This window comes from Hydra viridissima, unplaced genomic scaffold (assembly GCF_058129835.1).
Source record: "Hydra viridissima isolate aposymbiotic clone 2 unplaced genomic scaffold, HvirCarnegie_v1 scaffold_2, whole genome shotgun sequence".
Taxonomy (NCBI): Eukaryota; Metazoa; Cnidaria; class Hydrozoa; order Anthoathecata; family Hydridae; genus Hydra; species Hydra viridissima.
The window spans coordinates 3,518,648-3,543,419 of record NW_028324301.1 but is presented as its reverse complement, the minus strand read 5'-3'; the positions used below and the strand labels follow the sequence as shown (position 1 = coordinate 3,543,419).

The window sequence follows — 24,772 nt, the reverse complement described above, 5'->3', positions numbered from 1 at the left end:
TAAGTATTATCATTATTTTTTGTAACAAAACTGAAATCCCTCTCATTTGAGGAACAATTTTATGCAGATGATAGTAGTAATGTCAATTTTTTAAAAGGTTGAAAAAAGTTCCCCCACCTTTTTATTTATTTATTTATTTTTTACACATTACTCAGTTTGACTATTGGTTTCAATTTGACACTGAATTTTTATATGACATTCTAGATTGCTTTTAAGTACATTTTAGTTAGCATTTTCTGTTTGTTTATGAACAAGGTGTTTACAGATAGTTGTTGATTATTTTTCCTTTGTTTTGATCCTAGCTATACAGTGTGAACTTGCTCCAGCATGTGGCGAGTTCACTATATATAATTGCTTTATTATTACTATACTTTATTTTATTTTCTGATTCAGGTGAAAATGTATAATATATATTCTTGAATATTTTAGAAACTTGTGGAGTATTTTTTAATTTACTATCTCGTTTTCAGCACAAGATTACAAGTTTTACAGAGAGGAAGAAAAGTGAGAGGAAAACAACTCTTCAACCACAATAAAATGTCTTATAGAAATTCCAGAACAGTGTAAAGTCAAACAGGTGTAATTGGATGAAGAATATACCCTCCTTTTCTAAACAGAAAAGGGATCCAAGGATTCTATTTGTTGAAAAGTAAACCAATCTTACACGGATGCCGACAAACCGTCAAATTCTTGGAGCCTTCACTTTTCTGTTCAACAGCAAGAAATGGCAATTGAATCAAATCAAAATTATGATTACAGATATAGAATTGCTCTGGATGGAAATTCTAGACTTTCCACTATTATTCAACGCACTCATCAGAAAGAAACTCAATAGTCTGATTAATCTATATGATAAAAACAAAAAGAAACCAAAATTGTTCAAAAACTTCGAAGCAAAGATCCCTATTGTCTCCAGTTTGATGGTAAAGAGTGCAAGGGAAAGAATATCATATAGTTCTGCTGAAAATTATGACAACCGAAATCAAACTCAGATTTCTGGGAAAAAATGTGAGAGTGGTTCTACTGAGACCATTCATAAGGAACTACATCAGCTAATTGATGAATACGATGCTTTGCAAAATATTTGTATGAAAATCTGCAACATAACCACAGTAAATACTGGTTGTTTGCATAGGATTGTAAAGCTCATACAGGATGATCTCTTGAGCAAGGGCTTTCAGAAGAAACAATTTGTTGACTGTCAGCACCATGTACTTAACCTCCTTCTGAAATAAATTCATAAATTTTGTTAAATGTCATAAATGTCATAAATTGTCATAAATTTTGTTATTCAAGAGTAAACCAGAACTCAACTATTCCTTCATTGACAAATTAACAGAAAACTATTTCTCTCTTTAGGCTGATTAATACCTCATTGTGACAGATGATGTTAGCACAGGCAAGAACCATGGATGGTGAGACGATTTCAAGTTCTTACATGAACTATGTCAGGCATATTGTCATTACAGAACAACTTCATATTGGACTTGAATCAGCGGGATGAAACTCCCAAATTTACACCTGGCCAGATGGAACTCACGTGTTATATATGCTGTTATAGCATTATTTCTGATACCAGAGTGGCACAGCATCCTCGCTCCAGCATGTGACTTCATCTGCTATGAATGGGGAAATGCTTAGTTTCATATGCAACACTACAATATAGTGTCCTTCAATAAACTGTTTACTTCACTCATTAAGATAAAATGTAAGAAGGCTATTAAGTGTTTGGAGACATATTGGTGAGTCAAGAAGTCATTATTTGATATTGCCAGATCTAACCAAATTGCTAAACTGCTGTAAAAGTGATGGAGGAACTTCATGCAAAATTGAGAAAATTTAATTTTTTGAATCAGAAGTTTATAGGAAAAAATATTTTTTAAACATTTCTTGTACAATTTATACAGATTATAAACTGTTCTGTATCTTTTTTGTTAATAAAAGTTGCATAGTTATTACTATTACTCTTTTAAATAAAGCTAAAACAACTTGTCCTTTTTTGGGAAATTTTTCTTTAAAAAAATCAAAAATGCAATTTTTATTCTTAAGTTACATATAAACTTTTCTCAATTAAAAGTGGTTTCATAATGAATTTTTTTTTGTTATTATCCTGCTGTATATGCCCTGTATACTATGTATGTCCTATATACAGTAGGATATATCCTACTGCATATTTCCACTCCTTTGTCAAGTGTGACTCGACATATTTCTTACACCAACTCCTATGTCGAGTTAGACTCAATATTTTAGTAACACAATTTTTAAAAAACAATTTAAATTATCAAATGTTTTTTTTTTTTTTCTTTTAAATACTTAATATATCTCATTCAGAATATTCTGAATACGCAAAATACATATATTTTGTCAAGTTCTTCCTTGTAGGTAAATAAATAAAATTAGGAGTTGAAAGGGTTAATCTAGCATGATGTAGTGTAATATAGCAAAGTATATTATGATAATACAATGTAAAGTTATATAAAATATAGCCTAATTTGAAAAGTTCAAATCATAACAATCTGATGCAATTTATACTATGCAGAGCAACCTACATATTTTAAATTGTTTGCATCTAACATTTGTTTCGTTACATTCTAATTCTGAATTTTAATTATTATTTTTATATTTGTATAAGAGAAAGGAATAATGATTATTTAATACAAAAACTTCCCATATAATGATGATATGTCTATCTTCAATCTGTTTTAGATCAAGCAAGTAGCTTTAACAATTTTAAAAAGTACTATGGGCTTTTCTCCTGCAATTATTGTACAAGTTACTGAGTTAAGGTTGGTATAAAAATATGGTTTTTACTTTAAATAATTTTTAGTTTAAAAAGGCTAATTTTTTTCTTGCATAATGTATTTAGATAAATTGAAAACCAGTAACAATCACTTGAGTTCATAAAAAGTTATTATAAACTTGTAACAGAAACTTTTTTGCTCTTTTTTAAGTAAAATTTGGAAACAAGATTTATGCTTTAAACTGTATTTTTTCATTTTGATTCACTGCATTAAAGATTCTTGAGTAAGTTACAAAGAAATGTTCAGTAGGTAATTTTGTACAACCCCCCCCCCCCCAAAAAAAAAAAAAAAAAAGTGGTTGAATCTATCAGCTAGATAATGATCCAAAACAATGTAAGCTCTGTCTAAAATGTTTCAAGTTAAAAAACTTCAGTCTGAGAGTGGTCATTGCATCAATTTTAACCTAATCAAATCTTTGGAGTACCAATTGAAGAAGATTAGCCTAAAAAATGGTCTATTTGCAATCATTTAGAAATTTTATAGTAAAATACCAATCAATATTCTTAAGGTTGTATCAGACTTAATGAAAATAATTTTTTTTCAATTTTAATCCAATAACTGCATCATTTTGAAGTTTGCAGTTTATATCAAATGCTTAAAAATTTATGAAAAAACCTAATAAAAAAGGTGAATAACTTCAATGATTTTTATGACAGTAAAAATCTAATATTTTAATATTTTTATTTTTTACAGTTATTGTACCATGCTTAAGTAAAGCTGATATTTGCATTGCCTTGCTTCTCAGCTTCCTTTTTAATTGTTTTGTGGAAATTCTTGGAGGAGGTAGCAGTGATCCAGCGGCTAGACTTTAGACAATAAGCATCATTTTATGATGCAGCAAACTATAGACTTTGTTAGACCCAGGGAGGGTGCAATATTTTTGTACTTTTCAATACTGCATGCATGCAGACATGAAGCATAAACAAGTTTAATTGATTTTGCAATGGAGTTTTCTAAAACAAGCATATTTTTTGTGGGGATCTAATTTTTATGGCAAAAACATATTTAACTTTAATAAAACTTAACTTTAAAGAATAAAAAGTATTTTGAATGTAAAATGAATGAAAACCTAATCATTTTTAGTGGATGAAATAAAAAAAAAAAAAGAACAATGTAGATAAAATGCATTTAAATATTTTTTTGTTTAAAAACTTTACATATTTACATAATTATAGTTTCATCTATATTAGACTTTACCATCTGAAACACAAACTTGATATTTTCTTATAATAATTAGAAAATGGTACTAAACCATACAAAGAATACCAGATACATTTTATTTAAAAATAGGAAAAAATCTGAAAACAGCAACATAACTAAATGAAACTTGTATAAGCTATAATATTGTTTTTACAACCAGATCTTTAAGAAATTTTTAACACTTAATTTTTAATATTATTTTGAAAAAATGTTGCTTAGTATTATATAATTATGTTCGTCCATATCCAATAAATAATAGTCTGATATTGTCATAAAAATATTACTTAAAGAATCATCTGTTATAATTTTTAATCCACTGCAATCTAAAAACTTTGACCATATTTCTGATAATGTGATCTAAAAAAAATTGACCATATTTCTGATAATGTTATATGTTGTTTGATCTAAAAGTTCACATTCAGCTCTTTCTTTATCATTTTGTTAAGCATAACCAGCAATATGAACAAGTGACATTTTAAGATCTTTAGTAATAGAAGATTCCAGATCTTGCAAGTTATCAAGGATTTTACAACAGTCTTCAGACAATTTAAATTGGCATAATGCACATTGATGATCAGATTCCATGTTAAAATTATCAAAGTCTACATTTAATTTCAAAAGTAAAGATTCATGTTTGATACATAATTCTTCAATGATCTGTTGGACACTCAAAATTTAGTACCTGCAGAACCTTGATGAAGTATACTATTTTTTTTTTACCAGATTATCTGATGTGAATTGACAAAGAAAAACATAACTTTGTGTTGTGTTAAGTAAATGTCTACATAAATCTACCAAGCTATAACAAATTTGATGTATAAAAGTTGCAGTATCTTTAGAAAGCTGTTTTATACATTTACCTTGTGGACCTGCCATTTTATCTGCCATATCACCATATTGTTGTATTAAATCTAAACACTCGTCATAAGGAGTATTGATAGCAGGCTGCATTCTTATGTCTTGTATCTACACCAAAGGTTTTAACGTTTAAAATTTTCTACCAAATAATAACTTTATTGATAAATACATTAATTCTTGAGCTTTTAACAAAGGTTACAAATATTTTTTACAAGGTATAAAAAATCATGCACTAAATACTTTCCATCTACTGTTAACCATGGGTTTCCTGGAATGGAATTGTATGTTTTAAAAAAAGCCTGGTTGACACAGTTCCTATCACTTATGATAACTTTTACATTGCATTGACTATTCAAATAAAAAATCAGATCATAAATTTGATATTGGTATCATTTCAATTAGCACATTTGGACCCCCTATTTATACCAACAGCCATGACTCCTAACAATGTTTTGGTTAATTCAACTGGGTTATCCTCTGAACTACCAAAAGTATTTCACCATGGTAAACTCTTTTTAACATAAATCTCATCATGTAGTATGATAAATATTTTTTGCTTATCTGGAAGAGAATTAAATATTGAGTATATAAATTTGCTTTCATTATATTTGCAATTTTTGAAGTATTGCAAGTGAGTGTTGAAACAGATGGCAATTGGTGACCATTTCTCAAACAATTATATAATGCTGTTGATGTTGAAAAAATATATAGAAGAACATATAACTATGTCAGGTTTATAAATCTCCAACTATTCTGGTCCCATCACTGAAATATGTTACATAACTAATTCTTTTTTATTGTTCATTTTCATGAAGCTTAAAAACTGAAGTATCAATGAAGACCAAGTATCAATAGTTATCACATTCGGCTCATTGTTAAACTAGAAACATTATACTTAACTCCATTATGAAATATTTCAAAGCTAAGATTTTCATAAATTTTAAGTACAAAAGTATTCCATTAAAGCATTTTAAAGATTGTTTAACAATATAAGCATCTATCATAAACAATATAACTGAGTATCAGTAATCACTTACATTGATAAACTTGTTTTTGTCAATAAAATTAGCCTTATCTTTTTTAAGAAATGTGTCTAACTCGTCATTTAATGTATTTCTAATGCCACTTAAAGATCTTATGGATTTTGTTGAGTTGGACCAGCAGTTGGAATCTGATATAAAGGTATTCCCAGCCAAACAGATTGAGCACTTTTTGGTCAACATTTTCCTCGATGCACTGTAACTGTTTCAAAGTTTGGAGGCCAGTGTAACTCACAGATAACAGTATTATTGGTAACAACTAAAATAGAGTTTGGAATTTTTCACACTCAGTATTATCATTTGAAATCGATACATTACTATCTTAAATGAATATATATTTTGTTTACTTTAATAGTCAGTGTGACAAGCATACACACAACATTTTTTCAGCATGTTAAATTAAAATTTGAATAATTATAAATTTCCACATTTAAATTATGTAAGTTAATTTACATTATATCATAAAACAATAATTTATAATATATCACATACAACATGTTTTCTCCTTTAAAAGCTAGTCTGAATGTGGAGAAAAAATTCACTACAGCTGTAAAAAATTAGGCCCCCACAAAAAAATCCAGTTGCGAATGTAAAGGTCTGTAGTAGAAAACGCCATGGTTTGCACTAAAACATGTGTTACATCCAGGATTGTCATTTATTATGAAATATAAGTAAATTCTTTCTCTTCTAAACTTCTTTTAGTCCAAGAAGTGTGAATGTAGTATCACGGCTTACTATTACAAATGTTAGTGACTCAGTGAAGCTGCAACTTTCCAATATAATCATACAAAATATTACTGTGGACTCTTTTAAACAGCTGGATGCTGTATCTGTTGAGCTTATAAGTTTAGGTCAGTATTATTTTAAGATTTGCTTAAAGTCCTTTAAATGAAATTTGAATGGTTTATTGAACAACTTTATTTCCATAGACTATTGTCCAAAAAGCAGTTTTGGTGATGTAAATTACAAAGGTGAGTATACATTTGAGCAGACTCTTGCCAACCAAGTTGTGCAACAAAACTGCACTTATCAGAGCAAAGGATTTGTACGAAGAAAATGTGTTGGTAATTTAAAGGATGGTCCTGCCTGGGAGACTCCTGATCTATCTCAGTGTGAACCTAAATCTCTGACAACAATGAAGTTGATTCAACTTAGTGAGGTTTGTTGTTGGTAAACAAGGTTTTTAATATTTAAAAGCTTTTGGTTTATTAATTGATGACTTAATGATTGGATATGTTAATGTAAGTGAATTTGATATGCTTTGGCACCCTCTTTGTTTTATGTTGGTATTAAATGTGTTTCGCTGTTTGTTTATTTTTTATGAAGTATTTTAAAACTTTCTTTAACATAAGAAAAGTTTAAGGCTTCCAAGAGTTTTGGTTTTTATAAAAAAAAGGTTTACTTTCTATTTTCAAATGAAAACCAAAGTAAGAAATCATTAAAAATAATTTTTTTTTAACATCCAGGTAGTAATCTGTGTTGATAACTCAACAACTAACTGCTCACCAATAAATATTATCTCCAAGAATCTCAGTGATGTTGTAAATAGTTCTGCAATAACAAATTTTCATGATGTAAGTTTGATTGCAAACACTCTGGAAACTATTGTCAATGTTTCTGTCAATACTTCGACTGCTTCAGTGCAGGTTAGTAAAATTCATGTTTTTAGAAAAATGATTTTGATATATACAAAACAATTTTGTTTATGCTCTTTTTGAACTTTAGACCAATTTCTGTAAAAAGAAAACCATTTTTTATTGCGAAGGTTTTCAAAGATGTTTTACAGACCATCGACAGTTTACTGGAGTCAAATGCAACATTAATTGCAGAATCCCAAGTTGCAACATCTTCTTCAACAAGCATTTTGAACACTCTCACTTTGTTTGCTGAACTTTATGCAAAACAGGCTGATAAAAAACTTCAAATAAGCAATAGAAATATCGCTTTCCGTATTGAAAAAGTAAGCAAAGGAGTCGTCACCCTTTCAGCTCAACAACTATCAAATGATTCTGTGGAAGTTAGTTTTGAAAATATTGATTTGAGTAAAGTTGGTGCAAATTATGCTTTTATTCAAATACCAAGCGAAGTATTTTCTAACGAAAGCGAAGTTATTCACTCGTACTTTTTTCGTTACGATTCTTTTTTTTTGAGCGAAAGCAGTTTACTGAAACTTGCAGCTAAAAACGTCTCAGGTGAGCTCCTAATTCAAAGTACAATCCTCTCAGCAACCGTTGGATCTAAAAAAGTTGCCCAATTAAGTAATCCAATTATTTTGACATTCAAAAGGACCCAATCGCTGGACCTTTCTGGTGTCAGTAGCTGCCATTTTTGGGATGGAAATTTTGGTATTATTATTGCTTAGAGTATTTTTTTTTTTACGTAATTGTCAGCAAAAATGCTCTGTTTACTTAGTACAAATCTTATTATAAATTTTAAATTTTCATGTAATGATTTTGTTTAAAAAACTCTTACCAATCGAATTCTAAAACAATTTTTTTTTCTACGGTGCTATATTTAATGAACATTATAGCAAAAATCACAAAAGATAATCCTTATTGCTAATTTCGTTGTTTATTAAGAAACCGGCATCAAAAACGTATTTGGAGCATGGCTACAGGATGGTTGCTATAAATATGAGGCCGGAATTAACAATGATGAGTTTTATACTTGTGCTTGTGATCACCTTACCAACTTTGCTCTGCTATTGGATGTCAACCAAAGTTCCAACAATCCATTGGCGTTGAAAATAATTACGTTCATCGGCTGCGGCATATCGTTAGTTGGATTATCACTAACTTTACTAACGGTTATTTCGTTCCGGTAATTGGAATTTTCAAGTATTTTATATTGAATAAATCTGTTGGTTTAAAATACTGTTTCGGTATGTGTAATTTTCAAGGATATGTTTTTTTAAATCTTTGTTAAATTTTTCATGCTGTACATTTTTCTAAATCTTTACAGTCATCTTCGGCAAAAACTGCCTATGAAAATCCTTATATGTCTTTGCATTTCTTTGTCGGGGCTTCTTCTAACGTTTTTGATTGGAGCAGAAAAGACTTCGCGCAGACGAGGCTGTCAAGTTATTGCAGCGATAATACATTTCTTCATTTTATCGACGTTTTGTTGGATGTTGGTTGAAGCATTCATTTTGTATCGTTTGTTTGTCACAGTTTTCAAAAGAAGTGGTAATACGAATGTTTTGCGAAACGCTAGCATTTTTGCATGGGGTAATTTCAAACTATTTGAGATTATAACTTTTTTAAAATTCATTTTAGTAATTTTGGTAGTTATTTTAAGACACTAGAAGTACCAGGTATTTTACATACCTATAAAGCCTAAAGTGGATTAATTGATTTAATTTAGTTGCATCTTAAAACGCATTTCTGAATGTGTTTTTGTGTAATTTTGGTAGCCATTTATACATATAATTATATATTGTGTTTAAACTTAAGTATTCCACATAGATAGGCTGTAAGTTTAGATTTTCGTTAAAACGTTGTTCTAACTTCAACCTCAAGTGTCATAGAGGTTCCAGTAAATGATTTTAAACATCGATTAAAACCCAATAATTACGGGTTGTGTTTCGGCATAAAAAGCTAGTTGTAATGTAGTAACATTAGGGCTTATATCTCTTAAGAGTTTCTTAAGTTCAATTCTAATGAAATTTGACCATCTTAAATGTTTGTAGGAGTTCCTGCTATTATCGTTATTATCTCCGGTATCGTAAAGCCAGATCAGCTAGGAAACGATAATGTGTGAGTTATTTAAAGTGTCTCGTTTTTTGCTTATGAAAAAAATTTAGACTGTTCAGCAGTTCATTTCGCGCTTTTTTCTGTTCTGAAAGACGTTGCTTAAAAAACTTGTTTAGGTGCGTCATTCGTGGAAACCCATTTTATTTTGGTGTTCTTCTCCCAGTCTGTCTGATTCTACTGGTGAACTTTGTTGTGTTAGTAATGACGATTTTTAATTTGACGAAAAGAGCAAGTACTGGCCAAGAAATCACTGCAAAAGACTATTACTTATCGCAAGCTAGAATTGCATTTATGTGCGCTACTCTTCTTGGCTTATCTTGGCTGTTCGCAGTGCTGGCAGTTAAAGACTTGTCAACGGTCTTTCAATGGCTGTTCTGTATAACAACCTCGTTGCAAGGCTTCTTTATTTTTGTATTTTATGTATTAAGAAATAAAGAAGCTAGGAATGAGTGGCGACGTTGTTTAGGAGTCAATAAACAACGTTACATTGTATCATCGACAGATCCTAAAGGTTTTGAGTTAAGTACTCCGCATTAAATGACATTAGTTTCATCTTTTTTAATTTTTATCTATTTTGGGTTTTAAATTAAGATATTTCAATAGTTTTCTATTTAGACGTTTTTCTCACACCACATATGGTATACCTAAATATTTCTTATGATCTGTCAAAAATTTTCAAGTAAAAATAAGGAGAGAGAAACCAATTTTCAAAAGATCAGGAGAAAAGGAGAGAGAGACCAACCTGTTTTCTTTTTAAGTCAACAAATTTTTCTTTTTCATTTGTTTTTGTATTCTGAAGACACTTTTAAAAATACTTCTTTATACGTAAGTTATAATTATTTGTAATTTATTTATTTGTAATTTAAAATACGTAGTTACAATTGTTTGTAATTCGTTAAAAAAAAACTCAAAAATTTATTGTAAAGATTTATGGTAATTAAAGTTAAATTCTATCTTTTGTGAGGTTTAAATTCTTAGTTTGTGAGGTGATTTAGATAAACTTTTCTAACTTGTGGGTAACCTGTTCAAAGAGCACATTAAAGAGCTGTACAAATCAAAGATCACATCAAGGAACTGTACAATTATAGTATTGTATAGCCCTCAGTTGAAAGCTGTTAACATTAGAGCGCTATTTTGAAGTAGAAAATGTACTGAAAAAACATATTACATAAGTTTGCATAAGTTATTGAAGCCCCAAGCCCCAATTTTATTTGTACAAAAACGTTTCTACGGTCAAAAAATTTCTTATTTTCAGAAGGAAGTAAAAGTGATGCTCCAATTAGTTTTTTTATTTATTAGAGAGCTTGTTCCTTTAAATTAATTTAGATTTATTATCTGTTGAACACGACGAAATTCAGCACCATTTAATCGTTAATTACTCGAAAACTAATTAGAATTTCCTAATTTTTTTTAAACAATGAAGGTGACTAAATTATTTATTTCAATCGTTTTTTACGTTTTTTAATGGGACGCTTAGATAGAAACCGAACCTTTTTGCGAGTATTTGACATCATCTACTGGATCTTGCTTGAGTTTACTTTTTGAAGTTGCTATCCACTTTTTCTTAAAATCTTCATCTGAAACAGTTTCTTCGCTTTTCAAAAAGATTCCTCTCATAATTGACCAATAACTTTCAAAAACTCGTTCCCAGGAGCAAATTTTTCAGTTTGAATATACTTGAACTTGTTGGCAACATCCTTACGAATGATTAAAATATTATTAATCTAGCAATTATGAAAAACTCTTTTTGCAATGTTTAATCGTCTTTAATTGTGCGCAAGTTTTCTCGCCTTTAATGCTTTTACTTCTTTGTCAATGGATCGCTTTTTTTTTATAATATGCTTTACATTCTTCAGATTTAAGTACTTTTCCTATAAAGTTTGGCTGCAAGATCTCTCTGCGACTGACAAGGATTTTCCTTTACGGAGCGAATGATTGATTTTGCTTTATATTTATCTTTAAACCCTTTCTTTTTATCCACTTCCTGTTTTTACTTCAATATATCATGAAGTCTCTTTACATCGCCGCAAAATAAATCCAACTAAAGATTGAGCAACACCAGTCAATTTTGAAATGTCAACCTGTGACAACGAAGAATTTTTTAAACATTTCCATACTATTTCTCGATTTAATATTTGTTTTACTCACTTTAACCAGATAACAATGATAAACAATACTTGACACCAATAAAATCAAACAACAGCACAGCTTCTTTCTGCAAAAATAATTAGAAAAATGTGTTGCTTTTGAGTAGTTAAGGATTAAAGGGTGCTGAATTTTATCGTGTTCAACCGATAGATCTTATTCCAGTACTGATATCTTTTTAACTATGTCAAAAATATCTAGATAAACATAATACGTTTTTATTATTGTATAAATTCAAATTTATTTCAATATACTGTAAATATTCTGCACTACAGGTTACACAAACCATAGATAATTTCGATTATTATAATTATAGATACTAATAATTACTACACATACTTATTAAATATTTTCAACTGCGCGAATCTAAAAAGTGTGCGTTATTACAACGCTTACACAACGCGTTATCATAACGCTTGCTATAAAAATCTAAAACTAGAGTAAAACACTTGATCAATTGACGTAAACTCACAGTTTCGGCATATTTTTGGAAACGTTTATTTTCCCACTCGTAAGATTATGTATCATAGCTGCTATCTGTGTCTGCTTCTCGAGATCTTCCTGCATTTGCGATATGGTTTCTTCTTTCTCTTTTATCAATTGCTCGTGTTGAGCACAAACAGTTTCCAATGAAGAAACCTAAAAATGACTGTCAACTTTAAATCATAGTTGAATTATTGAGTATTGCAGTTAAACATTTTTAACTAAATCGCAACTAAAATCACACACCATAATCTCATATATAACATTTCTACAATGTCAACGAACATTATTTTGATTTAAAAAGATAATAAAATTTAAAAACTTTTATTATTTTAATGAAAAACAGACAAAATTTTGCAAATATCCTCTAACTTTAAATCAATAATCAACTTATTAGTTAAATTCTATATAGAGATTTATGAAACCTAGATATGAATATAAACTAAATATGAAACCCGTATATGAAACCTGGAAGTTAAATTAACTTATATCTCCCTTTGACGTTGCGAAATTAAAGTAGGGGAGAGGGGGGAGCATTGTTACGTTTCGACAAGAAGTTAAAAAACAAAAAGAATTTCAGAAAAAAACGGAAGTAAACAATTTTCGCAATTTTTTAAATGTATTAGCAACATTTTAATATAATTTATGCTCATAAATAACGTTTAAGTATACTTTTGAATTTTCTAAACATAGCTTTTTGTACCAATGCCCTCATACACGGGAAGCATTGGTAAACAACGTGTTTACATTATTACAGTAAGAAATTTCATCAAAAAAAAAAGTGCAATTTGAATGAAAAATGAAAAAGATTTTAAAATTAACAAAATTTTTTATAAAATATCAAGAAGCATAAATAGTTTATTTAAATAACGAGTATTTACACATATTTAAATTGCATAGGTGAATAAGACAGTGTATGAAAGCATTAGCAAAGCATTTGAAAATAAGAACCACATTGTAAGAAATATATTTTACCACACAGTACCAAGTATAGATGTAATTTACAGAACAGATATTAATTCTGTACCAATGCTTCCCGATTAAAATGTACCAATCCTCACCCTTTACGAATGAGTGCTTTAAAGTGAAAAATTTATGCACTAAAAAATTTCATATTTTTTAATTTCTTTTTTTTAAGCTTTAGGTTTACACTTTAGTTTGAACAAATTAAAACATTAAAAAAAAAATCAAAAAAGTATTGTATTCACCATACACAGTTAAACGTGAAAGAAATCAACGTAGCAGCAAAATAAACAAAAGGTAAATTTACAGGTAAAAATGCTTAAAACCTTATTTTCTGTGAAAGAAGTGATTATAAACAGAACTTGGTATCTGCATTCAAAAGTTGAAATTGATTTAAAACGGCTGAATATTTGCCTGTGTACCAATGCTCACCCTTGTACCATTGCTCCCCCCTTTCCCTTATAGGTTTTGCGCATAAATAAGCGCGCGAAAATCAGTACGAATAAATTTATATTCGTTACACATATTCTGGGTTCACCTGATATCTTATTTCTTTAATAGTTTTTTCTCGAATTCGAAGTTCTTTCTCCGAATGACTTATTCTTGCTAAATATTCTTCAGCTTCCTTTTGTTTTTCGACGATTTGTTGCTCACTTTGTTGAAGAAGTTTTTTCAGCTCTGAACACAAGTAATATATACAAATACTATTTCTAAACAGAATCTCAAACTCACAACGAATCAACTAAACAGTTACCTGTAATTTTTACCTCCTTGTCTTTCATTGAGTCTGCAATTTTAAGCTGCTCGTCTTCCATTATTTTAATTCTATCATTTGCGCTAAACATGTCATATTATTCATCTCATCATATTAGAAATAACGAAGGATTTGAATCAATTACCTATCAACTTAAATATGAAACTATACAACTTAGAAAACTGTAACAAGCAGAAGTAATGAATTACGAGCAAACAACTTCATAACAAAAATTACCATTCGATTTTCGATTTTAAAGATTCGTTATTTTTCATGAGGCAATCGTTCATAGCTGCTAGAGACACGTTTTCCGTGTCTGCTGCTGATAAGGACTTCTCCAAAGTAAAAACTCTAAAGTAAAACAATTTTTTTACTTGGTGATTTATGGTGAAAGTAACGAAACAAATCATCATAAAAAAAACGATGAGCTTTAAAAAGTACTTTTGCGAAAGGTCACAAAAATCTCCCTTCAGTTTCTCATGTTCTGTTGCTATTAACCGTAATTGTTGAACTTCTTCAAGAAGAACGCTTATCTACGAAGCAACAGCAGGTAAAATGCAACACTTTACATATTCAAAGTTGCATGCTTTTCAAAATAATTTTAAGTAGAAAAAAATTCCTTTTAAAATTGCATTGTATGAGTATAATGTACATAAGAATGGAGAGTAAAACCTTGTTATCTAGTTCTTGTTTGGATTTCGTAAACTGTTCGATCTAAAAGCGCAAAAAATCTACTGGAAATTTTGAGTTAAAGATACATGAAAGCCGAAAAAGATTATATTTTAAAAATGGGTTCATTAAAAACGAAGATTTAAGATGATAATTAAGGGTTACTGTCATAATGTTGTTGGCACCTTAATTGTATCTTTTTCGATGTCTTTTTCGTTTCGTTGTAGCATGGTGCGAAGCTTCAAACACTAAAGCGAAAATAAATATTTCAAATATCTTTTTATAAGTTTAATAAAGAAAATAAAGGAACTCTTCCGAAATTTTACCTCTGCTTCTGATTGAGCTTGTCGACACCTATATTGAGCAATCAGTCGATCAGATTGGGTTAAAGCTAACGTCTTTGCATTCAGTAGATCTTCAAGATGACTTTCTCTTCCCTACATGTTACAAGTAACAGACTATTACCATGTAATTATTATCAGAACAATAATAGTTTTTCAAACAGCATGCACCATTCAAAAATTGAACAGTTGGTTGAGGCACTGTATGGGAGTTTTCTGTTGAGAGAAAGACTACTTCAGGAATTTTTATACATAGCATTTAAATATATGTGATGCTATTAACTAAATGTGATATATTTATGAAAAAAACATTTTTACTTTGGTTATTTAACTATCAATTGCAGGATCATGCATTTGATATCAAAGTAGATTAGTTAATAAGGATTAGGGAGTTTAAAAAAGGTTAGAAATTAAACTCGATTTTTTTTAAAGTTATAAAATAAGTCAATTGTATAGCCCTTACTAAATAAACCAATTTTAAAGATGACTTTATTTTTTTGTGCCCCTTTAACCTTCAGTTCTGTTGATATGTTGTTAGAGACATTTGCTTTGGGAAATAATACATGGTTAACAGTAGAGATGAACCTCTGAAACATAAAAATACACCACCACCAGACAGATGCAATTAGCTTAACAATAGAAATTAGAAGAGACTTGGGACAATAAGGTATTAATACAAATTTTGTGTGTATGATAATGAGTGATTCAACTAAATTTGCACCAACGTAATATGTTATTTATAGATACTGCATATGTTCCAATCATATTCATTTAATGATTAAAATATCTAGCTGAAGAAATTATTTGTAGCTTCATTTTTTTTTATTCTCTCTTCCTCAAACTGCAGCAATCAATGAAAGAAAATGCAATTATAGCTTTGTTTCAACAAGGAGATCAATTTTCATATAGAAGCTTAGACTTAGAGGATATCAATTGTGTACAACACCTTGTATACACCTGTGTGTGCATGTGTGTGTGTGTGTGTGTGTGTGTGTGTGTGTGTGTGTGTGTGTGTGTGTGTGTGTGTGTGTGTGTGTGTGTGTGTGTGTGTGTGTGTATATATATATATATATATATATATATATATATATATATATATATATATATATAACAAAAAAAATTTGACCATTGAGCTATTCTGAAATACACAAGCATAAGATTTTGCAATGCTAGACTTTTAACACCTTAATCTCTATATTCATGTGTATATACATACACAAATCATTTATTTAAAAACATTAAATGGCAATTTATTGAGGTTAAAACTTGGATCCAATTTAACATTTTAAAGTATTTTCAAAGTTTTACAAAAACAAAACCTATAAAATCATCACCATTAGAAATGTCAACTTCTGTTCATAAAACTCCATGATATCAGAAAGCTTGGAATCTTTAATCTGAAAATGTTTTACAGAAAAATTGTCACAAAACTTGAATAAGTTAAGGAAAAAATAAAAATGAAAAACTTTTTAAGTTAGTTTTTTTTAGAAAAACCTGTGTTCTTTTTTAAAACGGAATTGAAAATCTTAAAATCTTTACAAAATAAACTTTTTATAATTTTTATGTTCATTATTGAATAAGAACTGAAAATTAAAGTACCTCTAACCCTTTCTTTAAATGCTCTGTTATTATTGCAACACTGGCAGATTGTGTATGGTTTCCTTTATTAGTGATGTCGCGCAATACAGGAACAGGTGAAACAAGAATTGGTTGCAATTGCATCAATGATTCTTCTTCAAATTGATGTGTTTTCAAAGATAGAAGGTCTTCTCGCGATTGATTGTAGTTTACTAATACTTCCCCAACCCTGGAATATAAATAAAATAAAAAATAAAAACTACAATTAAAAAAAAACATTAAAAGGAAATAGAAATGCAAAACCAAAGAACTTTAGTTTCAATTTTTTTCTTTTTTCTAATCACTTAAATTTTCTAATCACTGGATCTTAAATTAGCACCTCTAAATAATGTTTTTTTACTACTTTAACCTCTATTCATAATTTATAGATAAAGAGATCACCATAGATTTCACTGATTTTCACAAAAAGATTATTTTCAGATCTACTTTTAAAAATCATACCAAGTTCATGACTTAAATAACAATGAACAAGAATTGAAAACATTGTATAACATTGATAAAAAAAGTTACCTACACATTTATTTATTTATTTTCTTCTTTTTTTTTTTTTTTTTGAACAATAGCACCTTTTTTTTTTACCAAAACTTTTCTTGAAATAATAAACAAAACTTAAATTTACATTTTATAATTTTTTATCTTTATAAAAATCTTCTAACATTTTCGTCTGAAAATCTTTTAATTTCATTCCCTCTGCAAGTATTTGTAGACTAGCATGAACAAGATACTTTGACTTGCTAAAAACTGCCAGAGCAAGGAATGGATGAAGCCTTTGATCTTGTACTAAAAATGTGTATTTTTCCTGCAAATGATAAGATAAGCATAGTCTCAATAAAGATCAAGTAATTTTTTATCAAGTTTTCCATTAAATTAGATATAATTAAAACAATTAAATTTGATTAATTATACTTCAAATTTTTATGGGTGACTCTTTTTCGTTTATTGGACAAACTTTTTTTCAATAGAACCTACCACTCCAGATACAACTGTATGTTTTACTTTTGATATTAACTCCAGTGATCTAATGACCAAAAATGAAAGCTCTTGACTAAAAAATAATTGAATTTTCATGTTTAGAAAAAAACTAAGAAAGTGTTATTTAAAAAATTTTTACGCAAAGTCTTTAGTTGGTTTCACTAACCTGCACATTAATGATGGGGTTCTCAGCAATCTAAGTTCTTCTGAATAGAGTTCATAGACTTTCAAAATAATATCTATCACTCTCTCATGACAGACACTATTAGCAACTGTAACTCTATAACCTTCCTCTTCACATAAACGTACAGAAAAAGTTAATGAAAAAAGTTAAATACTAAAAAGGTTTAAAAAAAAGAAGCTGAATTGTTAAGTAATCAACTCTTGAGGTCTCAGCACTAACTAATCTTGCTTATTCTGAGTTTACAACTCAGTTTACCTTTTTGGTATTAAACATAAAGCTAATGAAGATTTCTCATTTAAAATTAGTGTTGTTATCGACTTCGACTAAATCGACTAAAAGTCGACTAGTTGAAAGTTGAAATTAGTTGACTTTGAAAAATTGAATAGTCGATTTAATTGACTTTGGGTTTCCTACTAATCGATTAAAAGTCGATTTAGTCAGGAAATCATCCTAAAATCTTTATTTCTATTTTTTCACTTGATTTAATTTTATAAATCTTTAACATTGTTGTGATGCTGACCAATTAGTAAAGAGATATCTTTATTAGTAATTTATCTTTTAAAGATAAATTATTTGTAAAGATTGAGCCATGCGTTAGAATATCATTCAAATCGGTTTTTTAAATTCAACCAAAATATCTGAACATTGAACCTAATTTGCTGTATTACATAAATTTAACTCTTAGCTTACTTATGTAGCACTGCTTCATTAATGTTTCCTTTTTCTCATTACAGTAATTAGTTGATGCTTTTTAAAACAAAATGTTAAGTAATGTGTTATGGTACTCAGTTAAGGATGCGAAAAAGTTTTATAAACCTGCCTTCACAAAAAAATTTTATCGGCCCATCTGCTCCCACCTATCTACGCCACTATTTTTTGTTAATTTTTTGCTTTAATTTTTATGAAAAATGATATAAAATGCCCATCTGTGTTTTTTTTTTCTTTTCTTTGTGATAGTCATTTCCATTTCATTTTTTTGTTTATTCAAATAAATAAACTGTCAAGCAACATTAAAGTATATGGTTACAATGAAATTTTTTATTAAAATATTTCAAATAAATCGATTTTTAGTCGATTTAGTCGATTTTAAAAATATATTGGTCGATTTTAGCCGACTTTGAAAAATAGATTAATCAATTTAGTCGACAGTCAAATAATTTCAAAGTCGTAACAACACTATTTAAAATATTGCTTTTTAAATTATTTGGATCAGAAATGTAAGGAACTACTGGCTGCCAACACAACCATCATTTTAGTTTTTTCCTTTGAATTCTTTATGAAAGTTAAATATTGTCTTTTAATTTGTTAACTTTTCTAAGCTACAAATCAGACAATAAGAAAAACAAAGCAACTAAAGGTTTTTAGCAGAAAAAAATTACTACTACTAATTTAGATAACCTATTTGAAATTATTCTTACAATAAGCATAAAGCATAAAACGATGATGAAAATTATTTCATAGTTTGACTGCAAACAAACTAATTTCAAAGAAGTTTATTACAACTTTTAGAGCCTACTTCTGTGCATAAACAAGAAAATGGTTTTAAAAAAGTGTTCATCAAAAAGACCCCCAAATACTATCAAATTCATGTCTAGTCATAAAACTATATTGGACAAAATAAGGATTGTTTGTCAGAAGTTAATATAAACTAAATGAATAGAAACATACATATAATATAATAGATGATGCAATTTGCATATATAGCACATTTTTACAAGCTGATCAAATGAACCTTTTTCAAGAAAGCTTTTACAGAATAAAGATTGTAAACTTAGTGCATTAAAAAAAACTTTATAAGTTACTATATGATTTAAAGAAATGTTTTTAAAAACATATCTTTAAATCATATAATAACTTACAAAGTTTTTATATGATTTAAAACCTGTCAAATTAAAAAGTTTGATTTTCAACAGGCTTTCTAAACAAATTTAAAAATGCTACATTATCTTTGTGACAAAAAAACTCTGATTTTATCCAATACAAGACATGCAAACTATAATACTTGGTTACCTTTTTATTTAATATTTTTTTCTATATAATTTTTGTTTTGTTTAAGTGTAACCTTCCCTTATAGCAAAAATACTGAAAATCATGTTAGAAAATGAAATTTTAAAAAATATAGAAAAAAAAACATAGAAAAAGATATAAATGATCACTTCAATAATATGTGTAAGCCTCTTACACTTTAGCTTAAGCACTTTCTCATCATGACCAGATTCGAAGTAGAGATGCTCAAGCAACATATTGAATAGATAGGTGATATAACTAGAGAGCTGATTGGTTAAACCATTATGCACAGCTAACTACAAGAGAATTTATTATTTCAATCAAAACAGTGAAAAAAAAAATAGCTTAAGAAACAAATGATGTTCAAGAAAAAGTATTGCCCGATAAACAAATCTTTAAGTTTAACTTTAAGAAAAAATATACAAAAGGTTAAAAGATGCTTTGACTTACAGAAATGATCTCTCTAGTAAAAACAATCGATAACAAGTTGGATTCTCCAGTGATATCATCATTTTGTTCAGAAGCTTGTGCTATCCAATGCAAAAGAGCCTGTGAAGAAGTGAGACTTGGATCAGCTGGTAATTGAGTTTCATCATTGATTGGAATCTGATCAATGAATACTTTTAGTATTTTATTAGACGTACACTCTTTGCCACAAAATAATATCAGGAGTTCAAAAATCTAAAAAATTAAATGAGATAGAGCATCAGCAAACTATTATAACAGACTTCATATTTGAAACTCTTTTTTGCCTAGATTGTTAAGATTGTTACAAATCATGATAAATTTTGTTCATTACTTTATTTCCCTGGTATTTTTCAAAACAATATTTAAAAAAGTTTTTTTTTCAAAAATGATTAAATGAGCTATAAACCTTGACAGTAGTTTGAGGGTCTGTTGAATGAATAATGTTTAAGATTCGGTAGATGTATGTGTTGAACATTTCGGAGCTAAAAAAAAAAGATTTAATTTCCATGAAGAATAACAACAACAATTGTAAAGTTTAAAACTTTTGATAAAAATCTTAAGAATTAATTTTTAGATCTTTATTTCCTCTACATTATGGAACAAAAAAATGATAGAAAAAAAAAAGTAAAACACATTCATTTTTCTTAATTCCATGCTTAAAACTATTCTCTATGCTATTCTTAATAATATTCTTTAAGCTATACTCCATTTTGTTCTCAATATTATTCTCTATACTATTCTCTATTACGCTCTCAATACTATTAAGAAAATATCATACAAATACTTATAATGTTAATAGAATTTCAAGCAAATACCTGCAATATTAACAAAATATCATGTAAATACTGTAAATTGCTTTAAGTTTTAAAATAATACATAATTTTAATTGTAATCCTTCCATACTGTAAATTTTAGCCTAGGTATTTTAGGTAAATGAAAATTAAAAATATTGGGGTTATTAAAAAAATAATAATAAAAGTAAAAAAAAAAGAGGGGGGGGGGGGTCTAAAAAAAAACAAATAAATAGACCATTTAAATCCACAATTTATATGAAGAATTATTTATTAAATAATTTTTTATCACTCTTAAAATTCATTGGTTGCTTCAGAGACCAAATATGTTTAATTTCGAACATTTTCTGTTTTTTTTCTTTCACTAAAAACTCAAAGCATTTGTGCGAGCATCAACAATCAATAAATTTCTATTGACATTTTAGGTCAATAGAAATTTGCTTGGTTTAAATAATTGAATTACATTTACATAATAAAGTAACAAGGAATAAACTATCTTGGTTGCTCTATTATGTAAATTCCATTCTAAATTCCTTAACTTTTTAAAAATAACCCTTGGTACAAATTTTTTTTTTTTTTAAAAAAAAAAAAAGGTAATAGTCACTTACTCTGCAATAACTCTAGAAATTCTGTCACAATTCATTAAATCCATCAAAAGGTCAGCTGCATATTGACGACATACAATCTCTTCTTTTGAGATTAATGTGTTGAATATCAGTTGTATAATATTTGTTAAGTTTTTTCCATAAAACACCTTAAGTATAAAACAGACAGAGTTATCTAGATTATTGATTGATTAGATTTTTAATAAAGAGAAAATAAAACAAAGCACATTTTAATAACTATACTTTCATTCCCATTTCTTCATTTAGCATCAGACTAGTTAACAATGCCAGACTTGTAATGCTGTATGTCAACTCTGAATGTGAGAGAAGTTGGAATAGTTTCTTATAAAGCAATTTAACATCATCCTAAAAAATAAAAACTTTTTGTTGGTTTGATCAAATATAACAAAGTTTATTTAAACATTTTTTAATTGTAAAATAATTAAAAAAAAAAAAAAATACCATTGATTTTACAAAAGCTTGCATATTGTTATTATGGTAACATAAATTTGCAACAACAGCGAGTGCTGCCAAAATATGATCAGACAGATTTGATGTGTACCTAACAAGCAGTTAAAAACTAAAAATAAACCTTCCTTCTAACTGGCAATTAAAGCTATGTAATTATTTCACTTGAGCAGTTCATTTGCACTTACAAAGTTATAAGAAAATGCACTTACACAGTTTTAACAAGATGGACCATTAATTCACTAACATATATACCAGGAACAAAGATTTTGTTTTTATATGTCATCTTCTGCATCAAATTCAAACTCTGAAATTTAAAACTTTAAAAACATAATAGATCACAAAGTATATGTAATATTTTGTGACTAGAAACATTTCATCTTTAGTACAAAGCTTATTTTTAAGAAATTTATTATCTTTTAACACTAATAAGAAAAACAAGCAAAACCTCTTTGTGGATATAAAACACACAAGTTCAATGTATTTACAATCTGTTTAAATTTCAATTTCAAAATACCTGCAATTTGAGTTGATTATTTGAGCTACCATGATTGCGTAGAATAAAAGTAGCTAAAGATGTACCTAAGTTGAAGGTTTTTTGTAAACTGACTCTAGTTTCAACATCATTGGCTAAAAAAAAAAAAAAAAAAAAAAAAGAGAAAAATGTAAGTAGCAAGGAATGTACTTTCAAATAAACAAATTCTAGTTTAATCAAATAATTTACAAACAACACTTTGTTTGTAACATGTTTATAATTGTTTAGTAACAAATTTAAAAACATCTAAACATTAAAAGTTTTATTTATACAAAATAATTAATAACTTATTATGGAGTAATATTAACTATTAAATAGAGAACAGTTATTGGTCTTTATAAACAATATAGGTAATGATTTATTATAGTTTAAACAGAAGCCCATCACAATAATACAACTGACAATTATGAAAACTTCTGTAGGATTATTCTATCAAAAAACCATCCTTTTTATAAAATTGAGTGTGCACTTAATTTTGCAGCCAAAAGCTAACAAGATTTATGAGGACTTTCACTCTTCAATCAATGATACCACATAGCTTTCAAAAAATTTGATAAATATTGTAACTAATGCTGATAAATACTAATTAATGAATAAAAATGAATAAAACAATTGTTACATGCAAATAGAATGGTATAAAACTTTGTTTATTATTAAAGTAACAGCAATTCTATTTACAAAATCATGTACAAACTGTATGTGTTATGCAATATATAAAATTTGGCCATTATATCTATTGTGTAAATTCTTCCTAGCAATATCAGTAATTGATCTTAAAATCTTATACCATTCAGTTTTTAGTTTTTTTGCTTCTAGTAAAATAAACTTTTTTGATTTGCCAATCAAATACTTGATATATAAAAATTTTTGACGGAAATTTTTGTTATGCAATTTTTTTTTCTGTTTTATAAAATGTAATCTGGGTTAATGCATGAAATAAAGTTAAAAACCTTAAAATTTGAAAAATCAACATTTTACATCAGATAAATGGCTTACCAAGTTGTGAAAGTGCCATTAAAGATTTCACATAAACTGAATTATTCAAACTAGGAGTATTGATTAAACTAACAAGAACTGAAAGACATTCTGTGTAGATAATTTCTTTTGGAGAAAAACCTTTAAGAGATCCACCATGTGTTGTGATCCCTAGCAAAACCTACAAATACTGGTAACTCATATCATTTTGTCAACTAAACTTCTACCAATATTTTAAAAAATTAATATTTAGGCAACCATCCTTCAAATCTCATTTTATTATCATGAAGACAATAATTTTAATCAATAACGGATTGCTAAAGAACAAAACAGTATTTGTTTATAAAATTAACTATAATAAATTAATTTAAAAATCTACTAAGAGCATTTTATTTGTTAAAAGAAATTTAAAATTATTACACATAGTTTTAAGACTTTAAAGGTCTTCTCAGTTTTAAAAATTTTTATGTTTATATATTTTTATTCAACTTTATCACTTATTTAAATAAAACTCACATCAATTTGTCTTTGCAGATCTTGTATGTTCTGCTCACATGGATTTTGAATGAACTCATTGTATGCCACACACAAAGATTTAAAACAAGCATTGGTATCCCATGACATCTTTCTATATATATAAATATATATATATATATATATATATATATATACATATACATACATATATATACATATATATACACACATATATACATACATATGTATACACACATATGTATACATATATATATATGTAATATATACATATATATATATATATATATATATATATATATATATATATATATATATATATATATATATATATATATATATATGTAATATATGCATGCATGCATGTATGTATGTATGTATGTATGTATGTATGTATGTATGTATGTATGTATGTATGTATGTATGTATGTATGTATGTATGTATGTATAGTGATATATGTATATTACTGCAGAACTAAGTATTTTACCAATAGTATATAATGCACTCTTATTATAGTGACCAGATAGATAATCAAAACCGTGGTTTTTTGAGTTTAAAAAATGCTTGTAGTTAAAGTTTGGCGCCTTAAATTAAAGACGTATATTACGGGAGTACAATTCGACGGAT

The 24,772-nt window shown here is 28.0% G+C and overlaps 3 protein-coding genes and 1 long non-coding RNA gene across 12 annotated transcripts in view; 2 read left to right on the top strand and 2 right to left on the bottom strand.

Annotated features, from left to right (window-relative positions):
• LOC149891603 (uncharacterized) overlaps positions 1 to 4,952 on the bottom strand; it is a 16,570-nt gene extending 11,618 nt beyond the window's left edge. Inside the window, exon 1 of the long non-coding RNA XR_016449987.1 lies at positions 4,862 to 4,952. This is a non-coding gene — a long non-coding RNA (uncharacterized LOC149891603). The remainder of the gene's footprint in view (positions 1 to 4,861) is intronic.
• The window catches only part of LOC145197914 (adhesion G protein-coupled receptor G2-like), an 18,423-nt gene extending 8,101 nt beyond the window's left edge, over positions 1 to 10,322 (top strand). For 3 of the 6 annotated variants that reach the window (XM_090079431.1, XM_090079433.1, XM_090079434.1), the window contains 9 exons: positions 2,707 to 2,786; positions 6,602 to 6,750; positions 6,829 to 7,058; positions 7,366 to 7,545; positions 7,665 to 8,244; positions 8,479 to 8,719; positions 8,861 to 9,126; positions 9,588 to 9,654; positions 9,768 to 10,322. In XM_090079431.1, coding sequence (XP_089935557.1) covers positions 2,707 to 2,786; positions 6,602 to 6,750; positions 6,829 to 7,058; positions 7,366 to 7,545; positions 7,665 to 8,244; positions 8,479 to 8,719; positions 8,861 to 9,126; positions 9,588 to 9,654; positions 9,768 to 10,188 — 2,214 coding nt within the window. In that variant the 3' untranslated portion in view covers positions 10,189 to 10,322. Of the gene's footprint in view, positions 1 to 2,706; positions 2,787 to 6,601; positions 6,751 to 6,828; positions 7,059 to 7,365; positions 7,546 to 7,624; positions 8,245 to 8,478; positions 8,781 to 8,860; positions 9,127 to 9,587; positions 9,655 to 9,767 lie in introns of those variants that run through there. The other 3 variants (XM_090079432.1, XR_016449985.1, XR_016449986.1) reach the window with 3 other exon arrangements.
• On the top strand, positions 550 to 1,438 carry LOC149891604 (uncharacterized). The gene is made up of 2 exons (XM_090079440.1): positions 550 to 1,211; positions 1,360 to 1,438. Exons 1-2 carry the CDS (start codon positions 669 to 671, stop codon positions 1,366 to 1,368), a joined length of 552 nt encoding a protein of 183 aa, XP_089935566.1. The 5' UTR covers positions 550 to 668; the 3' UTR covers positions 1,369 to 1,438.
• On the bottom strand, positions 4,763 to 24,772 carry LOC145194226 (protein CIP2A-like). 4 transcript variants are annotated; one of them, XM_090079436.1, is made up of 26 exons: positions 24,633 to 24,772; positions 24,166 to 24,277; positions 23,671 to 23,830; positions 22,657 to 22,769; positions 22,352 to 22,446; positions 22,134 to 22,233; positions 21,915 to 22,037; positions 21,675 to 21,820; positions 20,682 to 20,757; positions 20,258 to 20,488; positions 19,947 to 20,103; positions 17,783 to 17,921; positions 17,614 to 17,689; positions 17,301 to 17,443; positions 16,606 to 16,813; positions 16,341 to 16,403; positions 14,992 to 15,102; positions 14,851 to 14,913; positions 14,669 to 14,710; positions 14,438 to 14,529; positions 14,234 to 14,347; positions 13,997 to 14,079; positions 13,781 to 13,920; positions 12,269 to 12,435; positions 11,800 to 11,866; positions 11,618 to 11,692 (listed from the first exon to the last, which is right to left on the bottom strand). In XM_090079436.1, the coding sequence occupies exons 2-26, from the start codon at positions 24,271 to 24,273 to the stop codon at positions 11,642 to 11,644; spliced, it is 2,868 nt and encodes a 955-aa protein (XP_089935562.1). In that variant the 5' UTR covers positions 24,274 to 24,277; positions 24,633 to 24,772; the 3' UTR covers positions 11,618 to 11,641. The 4 variants fall into 4 exon arrangements, with proteins under 4 accessions (XP_089935563.1, XP_089935562.1, XP_089935561.1 ...); XM_090079437.1 differs by lacking the exons at positions 11,618 to 11,692; positions 11,800 to 11,866 and adding an exon at positions 4,763 to 6,158; XM_090079435.1 differs by having other exon boundaries at positions 11,618 to 11,866.

Bases quoted from the DNA above. Each gene is read 5' to 3' on its own strand.
- LOC149891604 (XM_090079440.1), top strand. From the start codon at position 669: ATGCCGACAAACCGTCAAATTCTTGGAGCCTTCACTTTTCTGTTCAAC.
- LOC145194226 (XM_090079435.1), bottom strand. From the start codon at position 24,273: ATGTCATGGGATACCAATGCTTGTTTTAAATCTTTGTGTGTGGCATAC. The intron at 22,770-23,670 runs GTAAGCCATTTA...TTTTTTTTTTAG, and splicing joins AATGGCACTTTCACAACTTG to CCAATGATGTTGAAACTAGA. The intron at 15,103-16,340 runs GTGATGATTTTA...TGTAACATGTAG, and splicing joins AGAAGTTGACATTTCTAATG to GGAAGAGAAAGTCATCTTGA.